General features: G+C 34.2%; 1 protein-coding gene across 1 annotated transcript in view; it reads right to left on the bottom strand.

Moving 5' to 3' along the window:
• The window catches only part of elp4 (elongator acetyltransferase complex subunit 4), a 351519-nt gene that overhangs the window by 117579 nt on the left and 218308 nt on the right, over positions 1-15632 (bottom strand). Inside the window, exons 8-9 of the mRNA XM_039749581.1 lie at positions 8920-9028; positions 7623-7729 (exon numbers count right to left, since the gene is read on the bottom strand). Of these exons, the coding sequence (XP_039605515.1) occupies positions 7623-7729; positions 8920-9028 (216 nt within the window). The remainder of the gene's footprint in view (positions 1-7622; positions 7730-8919; positions 9029-15632) is intronic.

The following is a 15632-nucleotide window of genomic DNA, read 5'->3' as shown; positions in this document are numbered from 1 at the left end:
TGCTGACCAATTAAACTAATTAATTTAGCTTTGCCGGCTTTTCAGATTCGGACTGCACTTAATGCCTTAAGTGAACGTAAGCACTTTTCCATTTTTTCTCCTTCCCCTGAGCTACAGCTCAGACAACTATGAATACGGGATCCCCATACTAACCCGGGTTAAATAATATTAAGGCGATTCACACTTTCTTTTGCTACTTTAGAGTTACGGTGTCGCAGGAGGCACACGCAGTGAGTGGAGGCCCGACAACGCCATCCCGGCTGGTCAATGGCAAGGCTGTCTCTCCAGTCTACATGAGACCTGCCGTGACACTCCCCAAAAGACGCTAATATCGTCAGCGAAGACGTCTGACTGCACTATATAATTGAAAAAAGGCAAGTTTCCTTTCTTTATACCTTTTTTCCTCAAACAAAAGCCTCCCTGTTTACACAGCAGAGGTAGCTAAACTAATTTTATTTAATTAATGGTAATGCCAGTAAGGCACATTACCACAAACACTATCCTATCAGGCTCATCCAAACTTCCCAGAGGCCCTGTAGGCGGTAATACTGTTAAAGGTTCAGGTGACGGTGCGGGTCGGGCTCCATGCTTCCTCTTCTCATTTGGGAGCCTCTTGATCCCGACATTATCAATAGTCATGACCGGGATGAGCTGTACAAATGAGGACACCACATGAAGCAAGAGGAAGGTGCAGAAGTGTTCAGTGCTTTTATTACAAACAATCCAAAACAACTGCTCAAAAATGAAGTGCATAAAAATATTCAATGAATAAATAATTCAATAAAAACAGATGCAAAATGTGGAGGTTAAAATCAAAACAAATCTTTAAAATGAAGTTAAAAACCACTGGGAGGAGCAGTCCTTTCCAAAAGCCTGGTACCGCTTTCTTTTATCACTGGGCTTCTCTACTTATCCCATATGGGACTTGAAGCAGAACAGATGCCTTACCAACAGGTTCAGCTGACCTTCCACAGACTTAGGTACCCAATGGCCATGGCGCTCATGCTAGGGCTCTCCTCTCAAACCTCCTCAGTCCCTCTGCCTTCCTGGTCTTCCGCAGCAGGCCAGGCAAACTCTCGGTCACTCCCATTCCATGTAACAACACAGCTGGAGCGACCACTTCCGACATACTATTGGCTTCTTCGATCTTAAATGTAGCCTCAGAGTTCCTTGTCACTTTGAACCCAAAAGCTGTCAGGTGCTGGGAGACACTGGATCCATGGTTTCCATCATTAAGGCGGGAATTCTGCAACTTTGTAACCATGAGGTGGGTATCTTTGGCAATAAGAAACATCCTCTGGCTTCTTAACTCCAACACTCAGTCTCCTCTTGAAACACCACCAAAATCACCTGCCCTTCACCATGCTGGTCCTGTAGTCAACCAAGAGACACCTATAATGCCTCACTCAGATGCTACTGAGGCCGTGGTTGCAGCTTTGTGGCAGGACAGCTCTTCTGGACTGTCCGAACAAAAAGTTAATCTCCTCAGGTCGTGATGAGGAATGTTCTAGGACGGAGCTAACCAAGCACACCATTAACACGGGTAACTACCATTCACCTGCGTCCCAGACACATACCACTGGCCAAATGCCAAATTGCTGAGCAAAAGATTAAAGAAATGGCAGCTGCAGGGGTGACTGAAACTTCATCCAGTCCATGGACAGCACCTGATGCTCTTGTATGTAAAAAGGATGGAAACTGGTGGTTCTGCGTTAATTACCATCAGCTTAGTGCAGTCACAAAGCCCAACTCATACCCCATGCCCCGACCATCCTGAAAGCCAGATCACCACCTGACTTTCTAGATCTTGCAGAAACAGTGACAACCAGACCACAGCGCAATCGAAGGCAGTCGTCAAATGGAGGGATTTGTGGGATTGGCATTTGAGTTCTGAAAAGAACACTGCGGGGAAGGTGGCATTTATAGGAGGGGGCTGTGTAACAGTGGTACCGGAAACAGACATGGAAAAGAGTGCTAATCCATATGAGCCACGCATATGTGCGGCACATTTTGCTACAATATTAAATCTAGAACAAAGTGTGCAGAAGGTGAACGGGTCGGAATACATTGTGAATACACTGTATGTTTAACATGGCACCGAGATTAATCTTGCTTTGTAATGTTCAATAATTAGTAACTCACAAAATAAACTGTTCATCTTAAAGAAAGGAGATATATGCATTTCTTCACATTAAAAAGTAGCACTTTTATTGAAATTTAGAAAAGTACACTTACATCAAAGCTTGTTTCTTATATAACAAAAATTTGAAGCTTAACCAAATAACTTTTACATGGCTGTACTCTGAAATCTCTTTTGAAAAGGCACCATGCTTAACAAGATCACCTTAAATTGTTTAACAGTGCCTGTTATTTTATGAACAGAGTCGCTATGAAGAAAGACTTTTTTTATATCTGAAGACAAATACATAAAAAATTTGAGTAATTAAATTGGTTACTATAAAAGGCTCAAGAGCATGTATCAGCAATTCAGAATTCCTAACATAAGAAAAAATACCTTAGATTTCCTCCAAACACTGGTGACAATACACAAATCATAGAAACACTAAAAAGTAACAGAAACAATAGTGTTGAATATGAAGCAATTGTAATACACTGTATACAATATGTTTTAGGAACATATCAGCACTATTGCCAAAAAGCTTCAGGTGACTAATTTTGAAATTCTGCCTTGATTATTGTCTGTGTTCATTTTGCAAATTCTTTAAATGTCTATGGTAGTTTTTCTCTTATTACAACTACAACAGAAACATTTATTTCTATAGCACATTTTCATACACGTGTCTTCTTACTTGGGCTTTGTTTTTTATTATTAAAGTAACACTTTCTCCTGCATCTAAACATACATGTACACAACTGAAAGAATGAAGTGAACACTAGAGAAATTTGCCTTTATAGAGAGTTCTGCTTACATAAGCAGGTAAAACAGCTTCAGAAAGAATACTGGAAGTATGTCACACCAGTTTTCCTTGAGAAATTCCATTATTTGGTGTTTTGAAAAACATGAATCATAATGTAGTCTTAGGGAGTACTCACACTGGTAATTCATTCCAGCCAGAGCAAATCTGTCCGCATGTATCCCCACAAAGTCTAGTTCACTTGACTAGTGTGATCGCTCCATGCAGGGCCTGCCGTACCGTGCCCAGGCCTGCTTGGAAGAGGTTGGCCCAAGCCCAGTTCGGCAGAATTTGGGAACAGTGTGATCGCTAAACTTGCCCAGGCACGGAAAACAGACATGACGTCAATGATGCAACAAGTCAGTGCAATTCTCATTTTCATTCAATATCTTTTGAATTAAAAACAGGTTTTTATTCTCACCTTACACATGAATGTGAATTGTAGTTTGCAAGAAAAGCTGCAAATTCCTCCCTTAATATCATTTATCACCGTAAAAATGTTCTTGTACGAGCAGCAAACTTAACAGCAAAAACACTGTGCTGAACACTCAATAAATCTATAAGTGGGTAGGGCGTAATTCTGTCCTACACTACTCCCAAACAACCACAAAATAAGTAAAATCATTTTGACATGCATGTTGTCACAACTATGTTTGGATCTTGCTTTGGCTTTACATGAAGTTACACGGTCATGACGAAAGCATGCCTGGGCCCAGAACGTTAAGCACAGACTGAGTGCAGACCAGCAGGGAGGTAGGGAGTGGGGACAATTGCGCTTGGGCACAGTATGGAACAAACGTGCCTAGTGTGATTACACCCTTAACTGTCACTCCAGCATCTCCCATTAGAGTCTGATGAATAATAAATGGGGATTGGAAAACACAGGATACATGCAAGCCTGTATTGAAAATTTGCATTTGAGTCAATACAAAAAAAATTCAAAATGTATCTTATTTCTAAATTATGGAAACTTTAATAAGTATGAAACTGTAAACTACTGAATCTGCAAAAGATGTATCACTTTTTTTTCTACAGGTTAAAATGTCTGCAATTCTATTCGCTGTGGGTCACTTTCTTCTATACTGTTCATTTAGGGCAACACTCTTCAACACTGGGGCTTTGTTGCTCCCTTGACTTTTAAACCCTCATTGTGAAGTCTGCTGCTATAGTGCGCTACTTTGTTTTATTTTATTAAGTGTGATTTTAAAATCAATTGCAATTCAATACTTTTCTTAGTATCATATCGAAGTTTGAAATTTTGATATTGTGACAACCTTAGGTACCATAGATTTCTTTTAGTGTTTGCCACATTTGTATTCATCAGATTACTGAGAGCAAGGTGAAGGGTTACTCATCTGAAAGATGACTTTTTTAACCTCTCAGCAGGCTGTTGCTTTATTTGGTCAGTTACCTGTATATGTGTTAGACTGACTTTGGGCTAACATTAAAAAGGAGACCAATTGTAAGAGGCCTTGAGGTAAGTGTTTGAGCATTTCTTTGTGTGACAAACAAGACTTGAGGTTAATTTAAATACAGGTCTGAATAATTTACTGCAGACATCCAAAGGATTATTCACAATCAAAAATGTGTTGTTACTTCAGAATTAAATCTTCAAAATTATTCTGTGTTATTAGTGAAAGCTTTTTACCACTCCGACTTTAAACATGAACATATTGAATCATTACACCTTGTGGACATTGCACTGACACTTGGTAAAACTACTAGTTTGATATGTTTATTTATGGAAGGTCTGTCTTCATCAAGTATTTTTTATTAGCTTAAAATCTCCTCTTGGAAAATTAAATTCAGTTGTACTAATTTTAGTACATGTACTAGTTGCAGTAAGTTTAAACACAAATCTTCATTCTTGTGACACCAATCCTTAACATGGGAGACAAAATGGATCCTAGTAATTACAAACCAATGAGCCTCACTTGTATACCTTGCAAAACTTCACATTTTTTGACGTCATCAGGGGAGTTCGTAAGGAGTTTACCCTTGGACCGTTACTATTTCTAATTTAAATAAATGACAATGATTCTGGTATAGTTACTAAACTATAGCCGAAATTTGCAGAAGATACTAAAATTGGAAGGACAGCAGATACTGAGGGTACAGCAAAAAACAATTCAAAAAGACATGACCAATAATTAAGCAACATTTGAAAAATATATGCTAATGTAGAAAAGTGGAAATACTACATGAAGGAAAGAGGAACATTAATTATAAATGCAAGATGGATAATGGTGACTTGCACTAAAAAACCTGTGAAAAATATTTAAGTATTTCTATTGACACATCAATGTCATCGTCTAGACAATGGACAGAAGATAAGTTAAAAGAAAAATGTAAACTAAACTTTTGATTACATTATATTGATTATATTGCACAAACTGTTGAATATACTATATAGAATATGGGTCATTATTGTATTTAGACGTAGCAGCACTTGAAGCTGCACAGAGCAAATCAACATGTCCTTTAGTCCTGGGACATGCCCTGTTCTGAAAGGCTTAGGGGATTTAAATCCCTTTAGTCTTGATTAGGTACAGTAAGGCTGCATAAGGATCTAATCCAAGTCTTCAAAATGTTCACAGAAATCCACAAAGCTTATTCGGCAGAATTCTTTCTATGAATTTGTGAAGCACATATCCATGTACAACATTGGATGTTAAGGGGGAAGTACATTTAAGACTGAAACAAATGTCATGAGAATCTGGAACAAACTAACGATTTTTCAGTTTGTCTGTTATCTAAAAAAAGAATCTAGATGTAATATTGAAAACATTTAATTTTTTAACTAAGTTAATGAGCTTGACAGACTAAATGTGTTCTTCTGATTTGTCCAACCTCTTTTGTTCCTATGTAAATTTTCTATCACCTATCCATCTTTGAATAGCATCTATCCAATTCAGTGTTGCTGGACTACCAGAGTATACCTCTATATTACTGAGCACAAGGCAGGGACTAAACCAGGATGGGTCACTACATAAATACATATTATAAATGTGAATTCTTACTACCATGGTTTGTTTTGTGATAATGTTGATTGAGAAAATGAATGTTTACTTTCTTTGATACTCAACTTGTTTTATAACTGATAGTCCTTAATTTGTATTAAAAACTGTTAGAGCACCATATGACATAATCATTTAATTATAAAATAAACCAGTAAGTAACTTTGCTTGCTGAAAAGCAAGAAAATGAAAGGAAAAAAAAATTGTGGAAAAAAATAAAACAAATTGCAATATAGATACTTTGCAAAGGAAACAAATAGACCACAAAATTCAAACGGAATTGTAAAATCATTTTGATTTTATGGACCATGTTGTTAAGTGTAAATTAAGAGAAGCAGACTATAAATCAAGAGACTAAGAGTCTACCCAGCTATGACCTAAAGGAACAATTGGCTTCCGGATTAACTATTAACTGCTCTAGAAGTGATTAGGTAATGAGGGCCAATAATAGCCAATAATTAGGAGGAGGGCATTTTAATTTGTCACTTGATAGCTCCTTTTTGATATATTGTTAAGGAAAAGGGGTGTTAAGACAGTGGCTCTTCAGATACTCACTAAGCAAGAAAGCACATCAGGAAAGAAGATACTTAAGTTTCTTAATCAAGTGGTCAGTTAAAAAAGGCCAGAGGGTCAAAGAAGGGGCAAAATGGTCACTTGAGGGTGAAGTCCCAAACACCAAAGCAGTGCCAACCCAATTGACCAGCAATAGTTGAAAGATTAAAAAGTATGCTAATTTTCTGGTGGGTATTCTTATTTCAAACAGGGAAGACAAGTAGCCTGCATAAATTCCTTCCACTTGAAGGGAGTTAAAGTAAAATGATTTGTCACTGCTGCCCACTTGTTTTATCCATTTCATTAAAAACTTTGCATAGAATGTTGGAACAGATAACTATCACATCACCAAAAAGAACTTTCACTATAACCATTTCTTCTTCCAAGCTTAGTGTACTAGTGCATAATGTTTAACTGGGGAATAGTTTTTTATCCTGTTTCTGTATGGTTAAACAAAAAAATAAATAAATTCAGGTTAAAAACATATGAGAAAGCCTAATGAAAAACCATGGATGGCTTTTATAAGAATAAAAAAAAATCACTTGAACTGTAGTTATAATTAATTGGAATGCTTCTTCTCTAAACTTTCTTGCCCAGATATAATAAATAAATCAACATACAAAGGGTAGAACACTGACAGTTCAACTTCACTACAAAGACAGAAAGTACATGTAATATATCTATTACTTTAACCAAGTTTAGGTCTGGGCAGCACAAATCTATATAAAATACAAATGCAAAATTCACCTAAAGAGTACAGTGAATGTAATTTTTAATGATATCTTATGTACCATTCATGTTATTCAAATGTTTCAGCAATGATTATTAAACATTGACTAAATATGTAATGAATACCTAAAATTTGTTGGACTGTTAAAAAACACTTTATTAAGAGTTACTTAATACAGAGTAAAATGGCTTGTAAAAACTATAATTAAAATGCATTTAAATGTGCAACAGTACTTTAAAAAAAGTTTCAGGCTGTTTTGTGATTGAATTTCACTAGCAGTGGAATAACGAAATTGTTTTTAATGTTTTTTTGTCCCAAGTGTTAACAGTCAGTTATTGATGATCACCTATGCAGTATATGAAAAGTCTGCAATGCCATTAGTTCAAAAAAAGTGTAAGGTACACTTACCTCAATAGTGAACTGCTTTCTTTTCAGTTTAAAGGCAAGATCTCTTGAATCAGGAAGTTCACATATTAAACTATTGAGACAAGGAATCTTCTTCACACATACCAAACCTTGAACGAGTAAATATAAAATATTTACACAATTCTGTCACTAAGAAAAAGGGTTGGCCTGAAAGAATTTAGTACAGTTAAAGTACCCCAGACTCTTTTTATTAACTAGAGTGTACTACTAGAAGCAATGAAGCAAACAGTGTGATTATATTCAAGTAATCAAGCAGAACAAGATAAACAACAATTCTTCTACAAGGACAACTAATTGCATTTGGGTACAGGAGTGGAGATATAAAAAGAGACTGCCATACTTGTCACAACTGCAGCACATTTGTGTGTTATTTTCTCTTGTATTTACTGTAAGCAAATATGGCTATCACCTTGCAAGCAGCCCACGGCATTGCTGAGCGATCTTTATTTTATTAACTGCACCAGTAGGCAGCTACCAAAACATAGACTATGGGGCACAAAATAAAGCAAAGCTTTTGATTGCTAAGCATTTCATTGGACTAACAACTCATGACTGAATTAAAGATAATATAGACAAATAAGTTTTCAAATAGTTTATACATAATTTGTGAAAAAGCAGGCAGTTTTGTTTAATAGATGAAGCATCCCTATAAACATATACCATGATAAAAATAATGGGTTTGCAATATATATGCACAAAAAATACTGTATACGTGTAGAAAAATAAAACCTTTCATACTTCTAGTAAAAAGCAGCTACCTTTTTACATTCTGACCTTTGTAAGCCATGTCTAAAATGCACTTTAGCACACTGCATGGTACCAAGAAAACTAACTGCCTACAGCTGAATATTGCATTCTGTCTAGTTTATACTTTCCAAACATTATTACATTATTGCTGTAAAATTCTAGCAATATTGAGCTGTGCAGTTCAATATCATTAAAATATTGATTTCCTGACATTTTTTGGCCCACAGGCCAGATGAATCCTAGGCTTCCTCTGCATGTTAATTCCCCAAAGCCTGTCTGATGGGATGTACGTCTGATTGAGTCATTTCTCCATAATCTGTCTTGACAGAACGCGAAGAGTTGCCATGTTTTCTTCTCAGCTCTAATGCATTTTTGTACAAGAAAAGTCAAATCTACAACTGACTATTTAGAGGGGGTGTATAAGGCAACATTTAAACAAAAATGCAAAATTAAGCAATACTTATGTATGTCTGTAACCAAAATTTCTAAGTAATATTGTTAAATTCTTTGTGTTGTTTATTACAGTACTTACCATGATAGTCCTTATATAAATCGTTGGCATCTTTCTCTGAACCATTAAATGATTTAATACCAATGACAGTATCACACAAGTTTGTTACACGTCCCATAATTGTTTTGTTCTGTAAAACATAATAAAAAAATGCAAGTTTTGAGCCTAAAATTGCTAATTAACACTCTTAATGTCATGTTTCCATCTGTCAGCAAGAAAATTAAATTGGGTCATCATAACAGCAGCATTCATAAAAAGAACTATACCAGCTTAAAAGTAGTTTTATGTTTGAGCATGATTTCAATTAAAATGCATATAGAAGTTTTCATTTATTATAATTAACATTTTTACAAAAAAATTAAACGTGATGTTAATTTTATATGGTGCATAATGTACTGATAATCACAATATACAATTTTATATGTGGCATATTGTATATACCATCAAAAAGTTTCACTCTCCTATTCTGTACAAGAATAAAAGAAAAATACAGTATACAAAGCATAGTAAAATTAAATCACTAAATAAAGAAGATTTTATTGTCCATTCAACTTTCATGTGAAGTTGTTTAGGGCTGCAGCAAAAGGAGCAAGTCATGAACCCTTTTATGCTGGAATGCCAGAACATCAAGGAGAGTTTACAAGCATGGCCACACACTCTGTATCACACTGGGACAATTCAACAACATCAATTGACTTGACAGATTGTGCATTGTGAGAATTACAAGGAGAAAGAATAAACTTGTGAGATGCAGACTTATTATTTTGGGTCTAGTGCTGTGAGTTATTCAATTTGCCTTTGTGACACAAAACTTTTTAATCAACGCTTGGTCAAGTTAATTCTGCATAAAAAACATACTGTATTAAGAAAGGCTATTTACATTTTTTCTCACAAAGTTTGAACATCAGGTATTAAAATGCATTACCTACTCAATATTTTACAGATGTAAAAATTATGCAAAGTATAATATACAAGGGGTGATAAATTTTGTTTTCGACTCTTTAAGACACATACCATATACCAATAAAACCAAATACATTTTATTTTTCATCATAACACCCATGAACACCAATGTACTTGTTTATAATGTTCAAAAAGCTTTTTAATGCCATTTTGTCTTGCTTATGAAACCACTGTGCTGTAGCCAACTTGATGTCTTGAAAACAGGCAAAAAGCATCCTATACAGACAACTTTAAAAAAGGAAGTAAACACAAAAGGCAAGGTCTGCAGTCTTTTTGAAAAGTTGTTTTTTTGTTTATTTTTGAAGTCACAACTAATACTACTCTTAACATTTCATTGACTATTACAATAGCAATACACAAACTCATTTATTCTTTCTACACATTTTAAAGTAACTTTACAAAGTAAAAAAAAAAAGTATACGAAACAAATAAACTGACATAAGCCTTTTCCTTCAGTAACAAACCTGTCCTTAACAAGGCAAAAATCAGAAAATCTGCAATGTGAAAAGTTTGTGCTTAGCTGCTGTTGTTGGATGTGTGTATGTGGGGGGTGTTAAAGAGTAAAATCAGACCTACATTATACGGTACAAATAACCATATACTTGTTTATGTGATGCTAAAAGACCAGACCATGTTTTGTTTAATCTTTCTAATAATAGCACACACCTAAGCTATCAAGTAAACATTTTGTGCCTACTCTGAATATACAAATTACTTGCCTTATTGACATAAAAGGGCCTATATATTTTTTAATGTTTATAATTTATTTATAATTTTAACTTTATCACCTCCATCTCCCTCACAAGTAGTAGTCATAATTTATACATCTTTAACTGTTGTGGATTCTTTCAAAGTGCCTACTGTTAAATTTATTATAGAATTCAGACTTACATTTGAATGTTCTTGAGAGTGATAAGTGAACCCATAGAGTTTGCTTCACAGTGAGTTCAGCAAATCATAGAAATGTTTGGGAACTTTGCCAAACTTTGCAAAATGCACTGAAATCAATGGGGAAAGAGGAGTTAAACTAGTTTTGAGAGGATTACAATAGTGCAATGATCTTTTAAGAGGGCTAGGGAAGCGTGTGCTAGCTACCCATTATTGTGGCCAAAAATATGATCTGAACTGTATGGCAGCAGTGTTAACAACTGCCCCACTATGCCACAAATAACAAAAGACGCACATGGAACGAATACCACTAACAAAATAGCAGTAAGTAAAAAAAAAAATAAACATAATTGTGGTGACAGAGTTCCAACCTTGGGGCTCATATTATCTATAAAAGAAAGCAGTGGTGTGGGAGTAGCTCATTCCATTGTCTGAAGTTTCGTTATTTTTGTTTCGGCTCTATCTGCGGAGTTGTTTCACATTTTTTTTCCATCAGGAAGAAATGACTTGAAAATAGAAGTAAATCTTTCGTTATTAATATTATTATTTCACATTGTCTCATTTTGATTTGAGAAAAGGGAGGGCTCCTTTAAGACGTGTTTTGAGATGTACCTGGGCACATGGCTAATCATACATGCAAATCAGCCATGCAGATCTGGGTGTAGTCAAGGGAGGGAGCTCATAGGAAACTGCTTATATATCTCGTGGCAGTACCCATTACGGTCAGCTAATGAAAATACTGCGTTTTTGTTTTTTTTTTTTTAATGCATACGGGATTGAAATCCTTCTGAATAAGTAAAGCAGATCAGTAACAATGTTATGGTAGGCATGCATGAAATTTCTGAGCATGACTGCTACATCTCATGTGAACATGTGATATAATGCAGGCCTCGCTAAGCATCATGAGATGCTGAGAAAAATGTTTAGAAAAATGTTGTTTTAATCATAAACATTGCTCAGTATTTAACAATAATCATTATTGTGCAGTATCTAACTCAGTAAGACTTCATGGAGGGCACACACTACATTTTAATTCTTGTCATATGAAAAGTGTTAAGTATGCTCAATAATATTTCAACTAAAATTTCATCAGCATGCACCAGTTTCATAGTAACAATTTGTTCTACAAAACTTTCATTTTCAACTTCATAAATTAGGAGTACCGTTAATAAAATAAACAGGCCCAGGCCCATGTGTACAACAGACAATGAATTCATTGCAACAACAGTAACAAATAGCATAATACAGCTCATATTTAATATAAATAAAATAGCAAAATTATTTGTCTGGGTAAAAAGGTATGTGAAACATACTTTCTTGTAAAGAGTTAGGGAAAACAGTAATTATGCTGTACATTTTATTTTCAGCCTGGATTTTGCCACAGTCAAAGTATAGATACAGCCTTAACTGAAGATATAAATAATATTTGACTTTTTTCAATGCAGAAAATGATACAGCAATAATAAATTTAAATTTAAGGGTCTGTTATGAAAAAAGTGAAAAATTTCTGCTACAACCACTTGAGAAATTAGTTGGACTGCCTTTTACAGCAGATTTACTTCATAAAAATGAAACAATTTCCAGAACTTGAAATACTTAGCTTTTCCTATCTGAAAAGATGTAACTGAAAACATTAATTTTTAATTAAATTTAATTTAAAAACTTGCATGTTTATGTGTATATTTTGAAGGTTGTTTTTACATGTTGTTGAATATTACTATTTGTTTTAACTATAACATTTTTGTACATGTGCACAGTGCCCTGTAGTTGTAAGTGGCCTATGTAAATGAAAAACTTTAATAAGTTTTTGTTTTCCCTTTCAATCAGCTGCAATGCAGTAATGACAAGAAGTGTGCAACATAAGATGTCAATGGCACAACAGAATAAAGACTAGCACCATGCACGTACTGGTTATCCAAAGTTATGGATAATCACACAAACCTTTCTGTGTGCCTTTTCTGATGTACAAAAACACTAGGCAAATGGCATTAAATAGGCATAAACAAGGCTCCTGTTCAAGGCTGGATCTACTCAAGAACATTTTATATTCACATATAGATTTGACACTTAACTGACAGGAACATCTAGTGGGAGGAAAACCCACAGAAATTAATGGAGAACTCGCAAACTTCACTCAGATGACAACAAGGACAAGACTGGTCATTACTTTTGTTTTCAATTTTATTACAGTGATTTTGTAAATCAAATTGCAGTGAATAAAACAAAGATTATTCAAGACTGAACTAATACTAAATCATTAGGATGATGACCAAGTAATATAGTGAACAGTACTACAAATTTGGAATCAAATTTTTGTGATAGAACGTTGTCCCATGCAGTGGTCTTAATATAAAATGCATATTACTCACCCTGGCTATCTTTGACCATGGATGACAAACAAACATATTTAACTTTGCTCTTATATACAGTACTTAATATAAAATAAGTATTTGTGTGAAGAATTGCTTATACTCATGCTTTGTATATCAGTTGTGTTATTCCCACAGAGTTATCGTAAATTTATATGGTATATTTTACCACAAAAATGATGAGTGTACAAACCGCAAACTATATTTTCAACCAAGTTAAGCAACTGTGGTAAAGAAACACCATTGGTATCAGATGACACTGATGGATAGGTGGAACATATTAATCAGTTTGCCATCGTATATTAAGGTAGGAAAACAGCACAAACTAACAGAGAGGGAAGGATTCCATAAATCAAATATTTACACCACCAAAGTCAACATCTTTTAGATAACGTATTGTACCTTTTTGTTTAGTTAGGAAAATCTTTTGCAAAACATCTAGACTAAGCATAAATAGCAAAGAAATTCACTTCAAAGCCAGTACTATAAGAAAATGATGTGATAAATAGAAAATGTCAAATAGAGACAAAATGATAAACAGCTGTATATATTGACTGTATATTTCCCAATTGTCTCCTAGATATAGGTTGCTATATTAGAGCACAGTGATTAGAGGAGTTGCTTCACAGATTCTGCTCTCTTACCTTTTCATTTATCAATTTTTATAATGTTTTTTGAAGCAAGTATCAGTATTGCAATTGCAAAGCCTTGCAAAATGCATACAAATATAAAAATAGTACATTAAAGATTAAACAAGTTCTATAAATAGATGGAGCAAACAGATTAAAAATAATCTATAGTTTTACAATGCTAAATTCTGAATGTGGTACAGGTTTTCATAAACTACCAAATCCATGTAAGGTGTTATGTAATTAACACATATTATTAAAAATAATAAGGCTAAGATTGTTTGGAGAATGGTGATCTTTTTCTTTAACATAGCCTGAACATGAATGTATTTTATCTGTAATGAATGTCTAAAAATAAAATATGAAAATTTGTTGAAGTCACAAGAAAAATGACAGTCAAATAAAACTGAAGAAACAGATTACATCCTATCCTTCTCTCTTAAAATTATGACTACTTAGCACCTGGATTGAAAAGATAAAAACTGGGAAAAGCAAGAAAATGCAAATGGAAGAGCTTGAACCTTTCTTAAAATATGCAATGATACTCATATATACACATCATCTATAAAAGCACCAAACACAATATTTAAAGGTTTGTATGTAAATTTGAGAAAAAGTGTAAGGAATGTTGCATGCTATAAGAAACAACTGTATATCTGCATTAAAAAGTAGTCAGTCATTACAATGCATACATTACAATAATAAACAAACCAAATGCTTCTTAGAGTATCTCAAGACTCCTGAACTACAGCAAACATTAAGAACGTAAACTGATCACATAACATTTTAATCTTGGTATCTTGCAAAATCCTTAAGCTAAGAACTACATTAGCATCATTAAACATTTGTAACCATGCTAATGGCTTTACAACTGACAGTCAGCACAAAAATGGGAATCAGTGGAAAGGTTGTGTCATTTATTAATCAAAGTGTATTTACTGTCATTAAAATCTAACATGTACAGTACAGTACAGATCTCATAAGTTGGGTTTCTGTCTGTGGATTAACTGTGTTCATTCAAAACTGTGACACAGAAATAAATTTACCATTCACTACTGTAGTCAATTCCTAAATAGTGATATACACTGCAATAGAGCATTCAGCTGTTTGTTCCACCAAAGATTTAAATCTTCTTAAACTAATCCTGTATTACATTCAAAATTACAGGCTGTCAGGAGGAACAGACAGGCAGACCCAGGTCCAGATGGAAGACTGGCTGGGAAAAAGAAAGAAAGCAGGTGGGAAAGTGAAGGGATCAAAGAAGTTAGAAGACTGCTCCCTCTGCTGGGAAGGTTCACATCAGACTTACTTTTAGCAAGCAGCCAGATTCACTGTATAATTTATTGCTTGGGGTTTAAATATTTTAAACCTGCCTCTCTATGTTTGTTGCAGTATCCTTATGCAATTTTCATATGCAGAGATTGTTTGAGACTTAATGTGAAAAATTAATGCTGTCTTGATCAAGATGTACTCTGATTACTGTAGTAAACTTTTAAATCTTCCAGCTCATGAACAATATAAAGAAAAAATTAGTTGGAAATATAAAATGTAAGCCTTTGGTACTAATGTTCAGTGCAGATAAACAGCATAATGTTTTGCTCAGAATTAAATTAGAATAGAGACATAGTAGAATACATTTTAAAACCAATCTGAATATATTTAAGATGGACTAAGAATATATCTTAAAATTTTTACCAGTATTAGGTTCATTTTAGACCTAGACTTGTCTAATTATTTTATTATTTATTCATAAAGCACAGTTCCTAGGCATACATTTTTTTTAAATATTAAAAAAGACAATTTAAAGTTAAATTTGTAAATAACTGCATTAATGCATATTATATATAAACAAATAAGTATTGTAAAATCATAAAACATGTTTTAT

This window comes from Polypterus senegalus, chromosome 1 (assembly GCF_016835505.1).
Source record: "Polypterus senegalus isolate Bchr_013 chromosome 1, ASM1683550v1, whole genome shotgun sequence".
Lineage (NCBI taxonomy): Eukaryota > Metazoa > Chordata > Cladistia > Polypteriformes > Polypteridae > Polypterus > Polypterus senegalus.
The sequence above is the reverse complement of the archived record's forward strand: the minus strand, read 5'-3'. Positions and strand labels throughout refer to the sequence as shown.